The sequence below is a fragment of the Anopheles funestus genome, chromosome 3RL, assembly GCF_943734845.2.
Source record: "Anopheles funestus chromosome 3RL, idAnoFuneDA-416_04, whole genome shotgun sequence".
Classification (NCBI taxonomy): domain Eukaryota; kingdom Metazoa; phylum Arthropoda; class Insecta; order Diptera; family Culicidae; genus Anopheles; species Anopheles funestus.
In genome coordinates this window covers 40531319-40548044 of record NC_064599.1, presented here as the reverse complement: position 1 = coordinate 40548044, position 16726 = coordinate 40531319, and the positions used below count along the sequence as shown (strand labels likewise).

Genomic DNA, 16726 nt, shown 5'->3' with positions numbered 1-16726 from the left:
GCTCCGGCTGCCGACTAGGCGGCTCCGGACGGTTCCGGACGATTCCGACGATTCCGGACGGCTCCGGACGGCTCCGGACGGCTCCGGGCGGAATCGTGGTTTTAACCAAGCCGGAATCGGAGTCAGAGTTGCTATGCTCGGAAGCGGTTCGGAGCCGTGGGTGCGATTCCGAGAACCCATCACTACTGCACACTTGAGCGTACTATAAAATATGTTCAGCCACAGACCAACGATAGTCAGTCAACGGTGTGTCACAGTCGCAAGTATCTGCAAGATGAATTTCTGGACATGTTTTGTATTGTCACTTTTGGGTGTTTGTGTTGTGCAGGGCAATAGCTTAGGTCGTGTTGTCGATGGTAATGACGCAAGTCGGGGTCAGTTCCCATACCAGGTGGCATTGACACTGAAGCGTCAAACAGTGTGCGGTGGTGTTATGGTGCACGAACGGTTCTTCCTTACGGCTGCCCATTGCTTCTTCAATGGTGATACTCCGTAAGTTTTCGAGCACGATCTGACTAAAAAATAACGCTGATAAATAACGCATTGCTCCTTTCCTTCAATGGCAGATTACCTGTGGATCAGCTAAACGTGTTCTATGGATCCGAAAAATTGTTCTCGAATGGCAGATACAATCGCGTTAAAACGGTTCATTTCCACGATCAGTATGAACACGGCTTTAAGTACGATCTGGCTGTCGTAGAAGTGAGACGTAAGTTTGATGTTTCGTCCACTTCCCGTCCGGTTGCATTTGGAGGGGAATCATTCGGTGAAAATTTGATGGCCACCGTTACCGGCTACGGACGCAGTAACGTTGAGGGTAACATGGCGTTCCAGCTTAAGTACGCCCAGCTTACTTCCCTGCCGGATAGCCAGTGCCGTGAAGCGATGGGAGATGACTACTATGAAGGTGTCTTCTGTCTTGACACGAGTGAAGGTTCTGGATTCTGTACGGTATGTTTGAAAAAATCTTGCATTATATGTTTTTCTTTCCCATAGACTCAATTTTGTGTTTTGTCAACAGGGTGACTACGGTGGTCCGGCCGTGTTCGAGGATAGACTCGTCGGTGTTGGAAGCTACACCGTTGGTGACAAGTGCGAAACAGGTCAGCCAGACGTGTTCGTTGATGTCGGGTACTTCAGCGCGTGGGTTCAGTCAGTACTTGAGGCAGAGCCAGCGGAACAATGATTCACTAATGTATGTTGATAACCGTTTATTTATGTGTCTTTGCTCTTATCATGGACGCAATCTAACATTATCATCTCGCTAAACAGTGTCATTTTACGTTTTAAATATTATATGTACATGCTGATTAGCCGCAATATAGATACGCCCTCGATATCGATTAATCCTTAGTACCGTACTACGATCGGTTCTCTTGTGTCCTGCTTTGTTTATGGGAGAGAATATACTATCAGACTAAAACATTACGATAAAACAAACGAAAACTTTTTAACTTAAATCACGTATACGAATGGTACAGCCCATGCTTTCATACTTTTATGCCGAGCCAGTTCCAGTTCCTGTTGCGCACTATTTACAACTCCTTCTGCTGTCGTTTAAGGAAATGAGTATCCATTACTAACTCTAACTAACACGTTCCTGTGTGTTCTCATTTACGTACATATTGCATCTTCGTCGGCACGTTCCCCTTTTTCTCTAAACGATCTTACTTCTCAACAATGCACTCTTTGCTGGTATTGCTGTTGCTTCCGACGCTAATGTTGGAGTTGCTACTACTGCTGCTGCTGCTACTGCTGAGCATGCTGCCGCCACTGTGCGTACTGCTGTTGCTCGTATTGTTGAGACCGGCCGCACCCGGTATGATTGGCACGCTGGTGGGACTCTCCTTCGGGCTGTTCGGCGGGCTGATGCGTGTGTTAATGCTGAGATTCTGCGGATAGCCACCGAACAGATTGTTCAGCCCCATGTACTGTGACAGAATCGCATGGAAGTTCGGTATCTTGTAGTTAGGCATCACGTTCGGGTGCAGCAATCCGTGCGTACCCGGCAACAGTGAGTGATGTAGGCCAAAGTTCGGTGGCCAAAATTCGGTCGGAAGCGCTGGATGGGGTATGTTGTGTGTTAGCGGTAGCGCCAGTGGAAACTCAGGCATTCCTGTGCAATAGGCAAAGTGTGAAAAGGAAAGAAACCCAAACGAGATGACGGTTAATAATGATTGTTGTCAGTAGTTGAGGTGATGCCGTTGATCGACATAATCGGTATATAATTGCTTGCTAATAAAAGGTCATCAGCGGGAATGACCAACACCGATGCTAATAGGAGTGTCCATTTGATAGACAAACTGTCCATCCATGTATCAACCTCGAATGGTCCATGCTGGAAAGTTTATAATTACCTTGTTCGTGATGGAGGAAGGCAGATGTGTCCCGTCCCATGGCTTTCTCTCGTTTGCGCCACTTTGCACGACGATTTTGGAACCAAACCTGCGAATTGATAGGTCAGACAAACAGAAACAAAAAGGAAACATAAGACAATGCACAGATAAATAACCAGTTTTAGTAACATTGGCCCCCCGCTAATGATCGGTTTCATCGAGGGTGTCAACACGTTTGACACCGTCACGGGAATATTACGGAGCGATAGTAGAAACGAGAAACAAACTTCTCCGAACAACTTTATTATCTTTCGATCTTATGGCACTCGCGTGTGCGTAACTGGTGGCGCCTATGACCACGCGGTCCGGATATGTTGCAGCACGCTAATTGGTCCACATACTGCTCAACTGAAATTGATCCAATTGATGGCCGATTTGTAGCCACAATACACCGGAACTGGTAGTGCGATCGTTGAGAGCAACCAGACGGTGACTAATTGACAATATAAGCAATTATTTCCATCAATTATCCATCCACCCAACGAGGCCAGGATGCGAGGCCCGGTAAGCGTACCGGGATGTCCGGAAACCGGATATGAGCGACGGGACGACGCACCGGAAATGATGCGACTGTCGTCGTCCTTTACGCAACGTTGGTTCATTATTAACTCGGTAACAAAGCATAAATAAGTCGCTGGCGAGAAGGGCACACAGGCAAATCCGCCACACTACTGATGAGTTGTCGATCACTCAATGGAAAGTACTTTCGGTTCATCTTCCGGCCTGCTAAAAGGGACACCGTACCGAGTGGCGAAATGGCATGTTTAGGTGGAAAGGATACGCAAGATACGAGTATTGCCTGCCAAAAAAACGGAACCCGCTCCTAAAGTTGTACACCGGGACAAATCGCACAATGGTAAGGCTTCTGCTAAAAGGGATGTTTCTACCCCCGCACACAACCGGAACCAGTTAAAATTGGTACAATTTTAAGCATACCCTGGCCCGGAAGATGAAATCAATCAAATTCTTCCAACCATTCAAAATACAACACGCAACACGGACTCATCCAAATTGATTGGGATCCTTAACTGCTTAGTAAAATCCTCGCCCTACCAACGAAGAACAAGACGACTCACCTTCTTCCGGATGAGACGTTAGCCCTCTCTTAGCCCTGGTTGGAAGATGTTAACACTAGTGGTACAACACTGGTTAAATTGAATAGGATGGCCCACTGCCACGATGCTCCTTTCTAACCGACCCATCCGACCGATAGGACGAATTTCCGATTGGCCAGTATTGTGCGACCATAGGACGACCGATTGTAAAGTGTTGTGGACTTCTTTCCGTCTCTAAGGTACACAATTGAATCAATTTGGGCTGTGGTTCTTCGTTTTGTGCAACATGGTTTCTAGTCGTTTCTGCATCACATTCAACTGGAAGACATCTCACACGCAAACCGATGCATCGAGCGGCAACGAGGGTGATCGAATCGATGTAACACGTGTTCTAGCCAGTTAATTGGCCACACAATAGACCGATTAATGAATGTAATAAAGGGGCACCGATTTGAAAAGGGGGTGGAGGAAGGGATGTAGAGTGTGGAGATTGAAATTACACGCTTTCAAGCGTTACTGAATAGGGCATTGCTTAATTGAATTATTTCAAGTCGTTCATTCGATTCGCGCTTCAATCATAAATCAGTCCGATTGTACAAAAGGAGCTTTCGGGGGTATGTATTTTATGATGTACGTACCGCACACGAATAACGAACGTGAGGTAATAAGTCCGGACCCCTTGGCCCTTTTGAAATGCGATACCATCCCATACTATGCAAATGACTTCCATTAAAACGATATTGTCGCCGACGGACGGACCCAAGTGCGCTAACAAATTAATTATGCATTCCTTCGGCCAATATTGCTATCGCTATCCGGTACTGATCGATCTTCGTATGTCGGCGCTCGGGCGCGTCGATAATACGATTAGCTATTTGGTTGTCCAGAAGGCGAGTCGAAACAGCAGCACTTCACAGCGTGAAGAAGCAAACGAAAACCGGTAGCTGCGTCATTTAGCCACCGGCTAAATATGCACTTAATACTGAACGTCTCCAACGACGAGGTGGGAAAATCTCCACCTCAATCCCTATGGGTCGGGTAGGAAAATTAATTAAAACGAACTTTAGCGCTAATTCTACCAACCGGGACGGTTGCGCTGGATCGTTCAAGGCCCGCCGTTCGCTGGTCGGATGGCACACGGTGGGGGAGGGAGGACGGTGGGACGACATATTTATTCACTTATACCCCAAGCCACCCGATTGGTTCTCCCAATTTCACTAGTGAGAAGCCAAACTAACCGGTAAAAGGAATAAAAAGGTAACAGCGCCAAAAGCGTTCCATATCCCAAGGATTGCTCAGTGACGCAACGGAAAAGGGACTCCGAAATCGTTGCCTATGATTGGATATCGATTAAGGGCTGTTTGGGCTGAGATGATAGGAAAACAAACAGAATGCCCTTTTAATATGAAATCAAGGACTAACCCCCGCGCGTTACGGGCCCGTGAACGGGAAACTTTCGCATCCGGACGGGCGGCGATCGTCGTACTACAAAAGGCATTCTGTGTTGAAGACTTTCAGCGCGTCCCGAGGGTTGATGCGTGATGTGTGTACTAAGTTGATATTATTACATTAAAAGCAGATTATTGTTCCTGTTTGGATAGAAGATTGTTCCTGTTCGTGCTACGGTCTCTTGACCTTCTGCTCGAATGAGAGGTCATTTTATCATACCCGACGTTGGTGTTCGGGTGCAAGATTTTATTTCCAAGTTCATTTGAACGTATTGGTAGTGTGTTTTTTTTTCTTGCAGTACACACGCTAGCAACAATATAATCCTGCCTGGAGAACACGGAGATCAATCAGCAAATTACGTATGAATAATCGGTCTATTATGATGCAAGACTTCAGCGTAGCATAAATAAACCCCTTCAAATAGCACTTCAGACGATGCCAAATGCGACTCAAACGCCGGCAAAGGCAGTGAACCGAATGGCAACGATAAACAATCCCAAGCACACTTCAAACACCCTTTTGTTTTGTAAGAGGGAGTTTTGAACGGAAAAAAATTAAATCCACCTTTAGCGCTATTTTCGGGACGGGACAAAAATTACGCCATACCGTGTAGTTGCAAGTTACCCAGCATGCAGTTTTATTATTGCTCTCCTGATTGTCTAAATCGTCTCCCCGCGCAGTCAACAACTAAATTTCATCTTAATTCACCTTAAAATAGGATTGAGAATTAAATTAATTTTGCTGATTGAATTGTTAAACCCTCCTGTCCACGTTCACGAGCGATGGTTAGTTTTCTTTTGGCAAATTGGTTCAGCACCACTACCCTACAAGGTTTTGTTGGCCGAAAAAGGGAAAAAACATCAGTACTAGTCACACAAAACGCGATCATCTGCGAAAGGGAAAGAGTGTAACCCACTTCAAAGTGTAGTTACCATGGTTGCCATAACCTGCGCTAGTATAACGACTCGCGTGCTTATCTGTTTCGTACGATCCTGCTGTGTGCGATAGTGTGACGATGGAAAGATAGTTGTACAACGTTTCTTTTTATCCCTGTTTTGCATTGTTTGTGAGCAAGTGTTGTTTTATCTTCACAGTTCCACACTGTCAATTTGTTTCCAAAAGGGTCAATTTGATGACGAAAGGAATCAGTGTAAGCTTCCCACAGAACAAGCTGTTATTTTTTGTATACTCAAACATATACAGTGCTGGTCATTTAAATAAGCGTATTTGTTAATGGCACAATGGCATGACAAACAAACTTTGTATTGCGCTATATTGTTGATTAGATTTAATTAAAAAAGAAAAGCATAAAAATACAGTTTAGTAAAAGATAATCGAAAATCAAATTATTGCAATGAGATAATATACAATACCAATAAATTCCAGAATAAAATTTAAGAAACCGTACCCAAAACCTAGGAATGGCGTTTAAAATCATACAAAACACGAAGTCTGTCGAGTAAAATTGGAACGCATCTTAAAACATTATTAAAAAGTTAAGATGAATTTTGTGACTTATCGGATACTACTGTTACAACTCGAATATGTTTCAATATTATGTCTTTATAATTAATTAAATTATTCAGTAATAATTGTCAGTAAAAATCTAATAGAAATGTTACATTTAACTTATTACACTGTCAATGGTATCAGAATATATATAAAACAAAATAATAGTTTTATACTGCAGTCTTATACAACTGACCAGCAGTGTGAAAAAGAACCATTTTCATTCAGATAATATAGAAAGTGAAACTCAATTTGACTAAGACTCCCTAACGCCCTGCAGAGCAAATGGGACGGTTTTTGGGGTGGGTTAAGTCCTATAGGGTGAACACATGCACACGGCGTACAAGTTTCAATCGTCCCTTTCAAATGCGGCAACAAACCGATCGGCCCATTTTTAAGCTCATTAAATCCGATGTAATTGACATCGTTTGATTTTTTGAGTTTTTCCACCACGTCGTTAACGGTCTATCAACGCACCAGCCCCGATGCCGAAGCCCGGGTTGCACAAAGGATCGGTTTCGTTCGTGCGGAGGGAAAACTTACACGTACCCAAAACAATTTTCCAGCCCGCGAGGACAAAACGAAACTGTATGCGAAAGTTGCCCACACGACGGTTATGTTGTTACATTTCAATTAAACGTATTTTTATCGTTCCCATCCTGCGTCGCGTACATTTTTTCACCTCGCCGGAGAAGAAGGCGCACGTGCGGAACACGGGAAGAGCAGCAGAACGATTATCTATTGTGTTGTTGGGCTTGATCGGTACCTCCGTATCACCTCACCGCTGGTCCATGTGCCGAACAGGATGCTGTTAGCGGGCGACCGGAAAGTGAGCTAATGCATTCGCGTAATTCGCTCCATTCAGTTGACGGCGCTCTCGTTTGTCCATCAATTCTCCATCCCAAGAGCCACCAGGAGAGCATAAACGACGGATATCCGAGATGGAAGAAAATTAGCCCAAAACGTTGTAAATAAAGTCGCAAGGTGGGGCGACAAATGGTGACGCATCGTAACACCCGGCACACACTAAAACGAGCTGCTCGCAACATCGAAAGCATCCTTAGCACTTCGTAGAGGGGCTGGGCGGGTTATCATTTTTCCCACTCGGTCCATTTTCCTCTTCAGCCAATCGCAACGACGTGTTGGATGTGAAATCTAAATTTAATAGCACATAATTGCAATTAATGTACCGTCCGGGTACACGGTGGCTTTCCTTACTGCCAACAGCTTAAACGCTGAAGCCTGATTTAATTAGCGCAGCTTTCACAGTCACACCCGTCCCAAAGAAAGAGGGGGTGGGAGGGGGGTGTGGTTCGGAAGCAAAATCGCTGGTAAAAACTTTCATTTTGCTGCAACGTACCGATTTGGATGATTTAATTGAATGCAATTTTGCACTGCAATTAGTCCATATCGTCGTGTGGAGAGAGGCGTTGGGGAAAACCCCCATTAATGGGTCCATTTAACCATCACCGTGGCCCATCGTGTCCCATTGTGGCAATGCCCATCGAGCGTAAGTTGCAAATTGTTGCCAATTATATAAACCTATCACAATAACACGATGGCGGCCCTACGTCGGTTCTGTCACCGACAGTGGGTGAAAAACCCGGTTTTTGAACGGTTTTTCTTTTCCTTCCTTTTTATTTCGATCGTGACAGCTTCGCGAGAACAGAACCACTCACAGGGATGGGTTCGGTGTGTTGCATTTGGCTGATGGTTTACATTAGTATAATCCGTGTAAAATCCCATCCAAACGGTTAATGATCCTATTAATGATTCCATGTTCGCCTAACATTCATGTCTGCAGTGAGCTAATCAAGCGAAAACATTTTAACAAACAATTCACTGCCGCAATTAAATATGGCCAGGTTGACTATCACCCTGATGATGAGTAATACTTTTCAACATTATCGCCGTATATCTTTCTTCTTTCGCTCGGCAAGAAGGTAGAGTGGATAATGCAATTTATGTGCGGTTGACTGGCGGACAACAACATCTCTATTTGCTACCGGTTTTTTTTCACTTTTCCTCTTCCATACACAAATTCCCTGCCTGCGAAACATGTCTCCAAACATTCCCCGCTTGTTCCGGTGGTGCTGCGGAAGCAATCGGATCCGAAGAATCGGTTTCCTACTAATTAGCGAACAAATTTATGCTAATCGCAGTCACACCGGACGGAACGGAAGGCTGGCTGTGTGCCTGCTATTCCCTACCCTAATAAATCATGTTCTCACCATTATTTTTACATATCTCTCACACACTTACACAGCTAGGCTGCAAGGAAAATACATCCCTCTTGGGAGCAACGTCAAATGTCAAACGGGAGTGTTTTCCACACTCCGCGCCAAGAACCGCCAAGGCAATGGGAATGTGATGTGAAAAATGTTTATTATAAGTTTATTAAAAGCGATTAATAGCGATCGTCACAATGGGCCTTTGGTACGGTCAGTACACCGATGCGTGTTCGCTCATTATCCCGAGAGGGAAACGAGGACGACGACGGAACGGGGAACAACACACATTCATGTTATTCAACCCAAGAGGGTTGACAAATCCATAAGCCAGCTTCCAACAGGGGGTTTGTTGGGTAACGTCCGCGTCCCGGAAAGGGAGAAAAAGGAAGCGGTTTCAATTACACACAGGCTATAGGATTCCCGCAGGATTGTTGCTTACACCGCTCAGGATTAGCAGCAAGAAATGCCAGAATTGAGGCAAAAAGCAAATTCAAACCCTCTTTAACGTGCGTATCATCCCTTCGCTCTCGCGCTTCCGCCCTGAAACGATGTGTTTTGGTGGTAGTGCGCGGATTTGCGCAATCCCGAACGATCCACACGACCGATTTCGCGTTACGCCACATTGCAACAGGGCAAACATTGGACGATGTGCGCAAGGAACGCTCCGAATGACACAAACAATCCCTTTTTGGTGAAACCCTTTGGAAGAAAACACGAAATTGTGTGGTGTTGCGCGTACGTGAATAAAGTTTCTTCTACCTTAATTGTAGAATTGAATTTAAAAAAAACCGCTAACAAACCCAAAAGAGCACTGAATTTGTTTGCCAAATAGAAGGAATGAAGTGCGTGTGACCTGTTTCATTTTTTTTGTTCTGTTAACTCATTCATTCGAACAAAACTGCGATTGTAATTTGAGGTTTCAAGCACAATTATCATATTACAAACTGGATATGGAATATGTAATGCAAAGCTCAACACACGCATTAATTATGTGTGTGTTTTTTTTTTGCAAATAGGGGAAAAGGACGCTCTTTTGCTGTAGTTTTGAAAAAAAAGAGACCGCGACAGTAAAACATTCCAAACCATTTACATAAATCTCCACTGTCACACCAACCGTCGTTTGTATCGATGTGTTAGACCAATTAGTGACTAATAATGTCTGGCCGTGGCGTTTGTTGCACTTCCTGCAGGGCATGGTACACCTTGAGCATCGAGCAGAACCACACCATTAAACACACTGCGTAATGAGCTTTCGGCAATAGGGAGGGAAAACCCATACGCCCGCCTCGCTTGGCCATCCATTTCGGACCATGGCAATCGATTATTTAACTAAGCTAAGTGGTGCGGACGATGGTGTCTGTGGGCAACTACCGGTTAGGGCCACGGAATGGCTGAATTGTTGAACAACCTACCTGTACACGCGCTTCGCTAAGGTCTAACCGCATCGCCAGCTCTTCCCTGGTGAACACATCCGGATACTGCGTTTTCTCGAACGCCCGTTCCAGCTGGTGCAGCTGATACGTGGTAAACGTTGTCCGAGATCTAAGAAAAAAAACGAATGTCACCAAGACTGTTTTAGTAAAATTTCTCTTAAAATCGTTATAAAATATTTGTTTTATCCTCTTACCTTCTAATTTTTCTCGGACGGCCCATATCGTTCGGATCGTTATCCATCGGATCGATATCACCCATGATCGGTAGCTCATCATCGTTGTCCACATCGCCGCCAACCCCATCATGCACCTCCACTTCGCGTTTGAGCGAGTTTTCCTGATCTGTCAAACCCAACGAAGTAAAAAAAACGAAACATTATAATAAGCAAAAATCAAAATTAAACCACACAAATTGTCAAACCAAATCATTCCCATTGTACCGGCGATAGAGAGACGTTTCCATACAAAAAAGTGTAATTTCCTTTCGAAATTTCGTTTATTTCGTACGTCCAAAAGAGTTTCGTGTCTTTCCACATGTACTGACCGGACCGTAGGGACCGCAGACGGTAGTATACTGCGCACAGTTTAGCTCGAAGGCAAATACAAAAATAATAAAACATTTTTAAAATGAGTTTCTACCACGCACTGTGCCAAATTTAGCATGCATGCACTTTGAAGCCTATCGAATCGGTTTTCCATTCCATTTTCCCCCTGAAATGGATTGGGGCAGCGTCAAAACGGTCTCTATATAGCGTTTGCTTTTGTCGTGGTACCGTACATGTACACAAGGACCGTTCACTGAATGATTCAAACAAAAACAATAAAAAGAAAGAAAGCAATGCGCCGGACGACATCGAAAAGCGGGTCTGCCTCGGTGTAGTACGTGTTTCGGGACCTGACCGTATGAATGCACCAATTAAATAATCATCATCCTTTCCAAGCAACAGCAAACGAGGGCTGGGGAAGAGGCCCGAATGTTCCCCCATTCAGTTTCCATCATCCATTCGTTGCATACGTTTGGGGAGACGCTTTTTTGGGGCCTCCATGGGGCGAATGGTTTCGAGCATCCTTAATCCTTCGGATGTGCTTTCCTGTTCCTGTCGTGAGTGCGTGTGTGTATGGGGATTTTTGCTAGTTTTGGTTCTCGTTTTGTCCAAAATTCTTTTAAACGCTAGGATTCGCTTTTCGATTCTGGCTATTTTTTTGTACACCGTTTTTGCACCCAAAATCCCGCAATTGGCCAATCAAATGAACAGAGCAAGAAACGAAGCTGAGAGGCGACTCGTTCATTTTTCTTTTTTGAGTGAGATTTATTATTTCCTCAAGCGGTTCTAGGGGTTCTGGTATCACGGAGGTTTGGGAGGAGAGTGTTTAGTGAGGGATGAATTGAAAAATGGCCCATCCCGGCGTGTCTGTGCGTTGGATTTATTTTCTTTTCTTCCTTCATCGAGTTTTGCAATTTTGGCACTATTTTTTGCGCAGTTGCCACAATTGGAACAGACATTTTTTTACATCTAAGCCCACGTTACTGATCCAGCAAGGGAGTGGAAAATCGCAATAAAGCATTAAATAGGTAACTTTTTTATGACTTGTAGCTTTTTGATTGTGCTATATTGCTATCAAAATTTATTTGTATCAAATTTTCCAAATTTACATAAAGACTGAACAACAAAGGGTGGTGCTTAGCAGGAAAACCTGTGAGAGAATTGAAACATTGTGTGTGAATAAAAAGGTACATCAAGAGAAAAATAAATATCCCTACCGGTGGGAAGGATGGTTTTGAGCTAAAGTACTCGTTGACACTGGTGTGGCATCCCCATCAAGGTTGCCTTTTGAATCCGTGCAAATTAAATAGTTGAGAGCACATTATATCATGCAAAATCACCCTCGCGCCAGCAAACAACAACCATTATACTCAATGGGCATGCCATACACCACGAACAAAAAAAAAAGAAACAAGCGACGAACCCGAAAGCCAAACAACGGACCGAAACGGTACGACAAATAATAATGCAAACCGACCCACCGACCCACGGTGCACACGGTGGGACCAGTTTTTATTAACAATAAACCGCTTAACAACTCGTGCAAACATTGTCAACGAGGCTGATATGGATTGTGCTTGAGCGATCGTCCGCATATGCGTGTGTGCACCCTTCGGCTTCTTTCCTTACATCCTGACAAAAATGAATGCTCTCCACCACCAACTCACATTTTCAACATTATCCTTCAAACAACCAGCGACAACATTATCGTCCTCATGCTCATCGGCAGCATTCGGTGACATAATTTGCGTCCCCGGTTGTTCCGGGACGTATCGTTCTGTGTGGGCCCACCCGCTGCGTTGTGTGAGCCCCTAATTGTGAGTATATTAAAATTCACCACCTCCGGGGTTATGGGCGAGTGAGGGCAAATGATGGACAGCATTGCATACAGGCAGACGTGAAAACGGAAAGAAAAAAGTATCCTCCCCCATAATGCGACGCACATTAACGAGTCGCATCGATACAACAAAAAAATACTTCCCTACAAACGTATTAACCGGTGTCAATCGGGAAACAGCTACATGCTCACGAAATCGAATTTATAACGATAAGTTTGCACAACGTTATAATTCAATCAGGTACTTTTAGTCCCTCAAAAAAAAAAAAAATAAAGCACTCACTGTCACGAATCATATTTCAATGGCCGGTTTTGATGTGCACAATTTCCGTTCAGGTGCAAAAAGCAACAGCACCAAAGGATTCTTGTGATGTGGAATGCTCACGAAACCAGAACCCCCGGGAAAGCCGGGTTTGAGGGATCGGTTTGACGTACCGGAACCAAATATAAATATGTGACTCGTTTGGTGGGGCGATTTTTCGTTGGTTACCCGCAAGGCATGCAAGTTAGGTGACAGGACCTATCCGGACACTTTTTTTTTCTAACGATAACATCACTCGCTCCGTGATAGATACGACTTCAACATCAATCTTTCAGCAAGTGCGTAGGATCAAACGAAATGGAACACACACGTGTAGCATTAGCAATCAATAGGAGAGAAGGAAAAAAGAAAAGCGAGTATCTCGATTCCTTCTATTTTCCCACCAAAAATAGCATCTATTTTCGTGCTGTGCTAGCCGTCGATCTCTCCGTTTGCCATCTGGATATTTCAATAAATACTACGCATATCCCGACTGATGGAGCGAAGTGACGAATAATGCTCGTCACCGCAGACCAATTAACGATAAAATCTGTTTTTTTCATTCGCGAGTTCCAATTATGGCAATTTTTTGTTGGAAATCGTTAAAAGAATCTTTGCAATTTTCTTTCTAAATTTCTATTAATGATGAAATGGAACTAAACGATTGAAAATCAATGCTAATAGTCGCATGTGTGCGTCATCGGAAAATGTTCATGTGTGAAAAAGGTTGAAGATATTTTTTGTCGCACAAGCAAATGGTGCCGTTTGCTAACACCTTCAAAAACTGTGCTTCTTACTGTATCCTTACTGTAGGAAGCAACGGTACAAAATTTTATGGTTTGTTTGGAGAAGTAATAACGCCCGAAAAAGTGAGATCGCAAGAAGGAAAACGAAAGGATGGATTCATAAAACCTGCCCAGGATATCCCTCCCAAATGGTGTTTCCAACCAGAACGTACCAAAGAAAGTGGAAAGAGAAGCAAAAAAGGTAACCACAAAATCCTAATTAATCCACGCATCGTGCAGTACTCCCGCTCCCACAGGTACTTAACCTTTGACGGTGTGATGTGAGGACTTTGGGCGAGATTTAACGCGTCCAAAGGGTTTGAGTGTGTGGTAAATATGTACGAGACAAGGTATTACCGGCCATGCTGGAGCCATCGTTCCAAATTGACCAAGGAAAGGCATATTAGCCGTAACAATAACAAGAGTGTGCTCCGCTAAGCTGTACTAAAACTTACTTTCTTATGGGTGATCTTCTGCCTTGATCCTAGCACGACACAGGTAAGCGATTAGAGCAAATTGTTTTATGGCCCTCTTCACCGAGGTTTCCGAAGTGAGTGGCCAACACTTAAGTTTGACCGTTGGGTAATCGATTCACCAACGCATAGTAAACGGATTGAGCACGGATGCTGACCTTATTATGGGCAACATAATGGTTTACATTGTGCCTAACGCCAATCGGGACAGGAAACATGTTTATGACACTGCATAGATCGAGAAAATAGAAAAACCGTCAACCAAGATTCGACTTTTATGACAGGAAACTAGCCTATTTCCTTCGAATGGTTCCACAAACAAGACAAGCTGGATTTGTGTTTCCGGTTGGAATGTAATGAGGACATTCCATTTTTGTTTAACAATATTTCATATTAATGTACCACGACTGCAAAGAAATATTATCACCAACACCAACTCACAGGCGTAGATTGATTTCTTATATTTATATCCAAACAAAACTCCCATTCGTTGGGAATCCATTTCCAACATAAATAGCTATTATCATTTGATTATTGTGTTCCAACAACAAAAAGCACAAGGATATTCTTTCTCGTGGTACAAATAAACATCTGCTGATTGAGGGGGGAGGCTCACAAGGGCACATGTTATTTATCATCTGTCGGCGACCCATCTTGAGGGCGACTACCCTTTCACTCCATCGCTTCTTTCCCGTCCGAAACTCGCTAATGATGTTCAATAAAGCAACCCCAACCAAAAAACAGGGGTTCCTGGTTTTCTACGCCGAAAACACAGGTGTAGGTTTTTTGATCGTGTCAACCCCCTTCAGGAAGTGGAATTCATGTGAATGTCTCATTTGCGTTCGGGTCGTCCGATACAATATGATGCTTGTAAGTAAATGTGCACCATTTACACCAATTCTTTGCCATGAATAACACGATTTCTTCCCTAATTCCGGCACCACTTTGTACTGTCTGTTAATGTTCGTTCGAAATTCCCAACCCCACAACACAATGTGTCTGATCGTTGGGTTCTGGCATTAATTGATTTATTAGATTATCGATACTCAATTACCCGGACCAAATGTTTCGGTTCCCATCGTTTCGGGAGGGAAAAAAGTGAAATTAAATGACACTCATTGAGGTGAATTCGCCGCTGCATAAGCCGAAACGTTTAAGGGTGTAACGCCTACCACGACGTAGTGATCGTTCACATACACGCGATAAAATCGGGACTCTGCCATACCTTACGGGCTACTAACAAACAGAGAAGAAAACGAAAGTAACATACCGAGACTATTATTGTTGTTGTTAATCGTAAGACTGTTGTTATTGTTGTTGTTGCTGGTGCCATTAGTCCTTCGCGTATGGTGATGATTGCCCAGAATTTGATCTATACTGTAGACAGCTCTCGGCTTCGATATTGCGCTGCTCTGTGGCGGTGCGCGGATGACGCATTCGGCGTGCACAGCTCCGGACATCATTTTCAACATTGATTCAACAGTTGTTGAATGAATGGTTCCAATACACTACACTTCACACAACACTATTAAATGGAAGATCGTAGTCTTTTTGTAGCTTTTACTTTTTTGCTTTTAATGAAATAAATTTTAAATGCGTTTCTAGGTGAGTTTTTTTGCAAGTTAAACCAGTCACTTGTACAGTTTTATCACTTTACACACTTTTTTGAGCAAACAAGTTGCACACGCACGATCACTTCATTAGTCGTTATAATCACGTTCTGTTTTTAATTTGCACAAATTCGTATTTTTAAATGTTTCAATACAATCTTTTCACGTAATCACATCCAGCACTGTTCTGTTCCGATCATTATCATAAATCATAAACCACAACCAACCAACCGTCATCTGCCTACTTCACTAACGCCCGAAGTGATCTGCTCGAATGTCTGCCTAGAAGTGAACGTCGAACAGTGTGAACCCGTCGAATAAATATTAAAAACATTCCAAATAGAGTTTCCCTCCCTACGAGCTGTTACAAACACCGTTGCATTATGGAACTTAGGAGCCTTTGGGAACAGGGTAACCCTCCCATACACACATATACAAACACACAGCTACTGCAAAACCCCTGACGTGATCTAGTGCGCATGCCACAGGGTAGAAGTGGAAAATCGGAATGAAAAGAGAACGCACTGTTCCAAAAACAGGGGTAGTTTTCTTCGCTACCTCAATTCCCATGAACAGGGGGTGCCTATGTGACTGGTGTCGTCCCGTTCCCACAGCTGGACAGGTAGAGTCGTTTCCCACCACAGCCATACGCGTTTCATTCATCATCCCTTCCCTTTGGCCGGGGGTGTGCTTGAGGCGCGTGAAAGTATCCCACGAATGGACGCTGCACGTTGACATGGTGACCAGCTGGAAAGAGAATCGCGTCCGTGGAGGAGGTGGCACTGGAGCATGGCAGCCGGATCCGAAGGCGCGCGTGATTGGAGGAAGGCACACACAACAAGTGTGTGCCAAAAGCCTAATGTTGAGCTAATAGGCCCCTTTGCGTTAGTTTGCAATTGTTACAAATGGGACCTAAATAAAACCAATCTTATGGGTAGTTTATTTACGAACGTTAATCATTTACAAATTTCGGTAGTAATATTATTTGGGGAAACATATTAAAATTATCTAATGATTGATAAATATTGGTCTAATAAAATACATACAAAATGAATTTAGTACAGAGATTGCTTATTTTAAATTATTTCATTTAAGTTAATAA

The 16726-nt window shown here is 43.7% G+C and overlaps 1 protein-coding gene and 1 pseudogene across 1 annotated transcript; one reads left to right on the top strand and one right to left on the bottom strand.

Moving 5' to 3' along the window:
- Positions 1-198: 198 nt before the first annotated feature.
- On the top strand, positions 199-1199 carry LOC125768962 (serine protease SP24D-like; annotated as a pseudogene).
- Positions 1187-16111, bottom strand: LOC125768888 (retinal homeobox protein Rax). Its single transcript, XM_049437188.1, has 5 exons — positions 15285-16111; positions 10268-10415; positions 10053-10182; positions 2358-2445; positions 1187-2116 (listed from the first exon to the last, which is right to left on the bottom strand). Exons 1-5 carry the CDS (start codon positions 15484-15486, stop codon positions 1668-1670), a joined length of 1017 nt encoding a protein of 338 aa, XP_049293145.1. The 5' UTR covers positions 15487-16111; the 3' UTR covers positions 1187-1667.
- Positions 16112-16726: the final 615 nt, after the last annotated feature.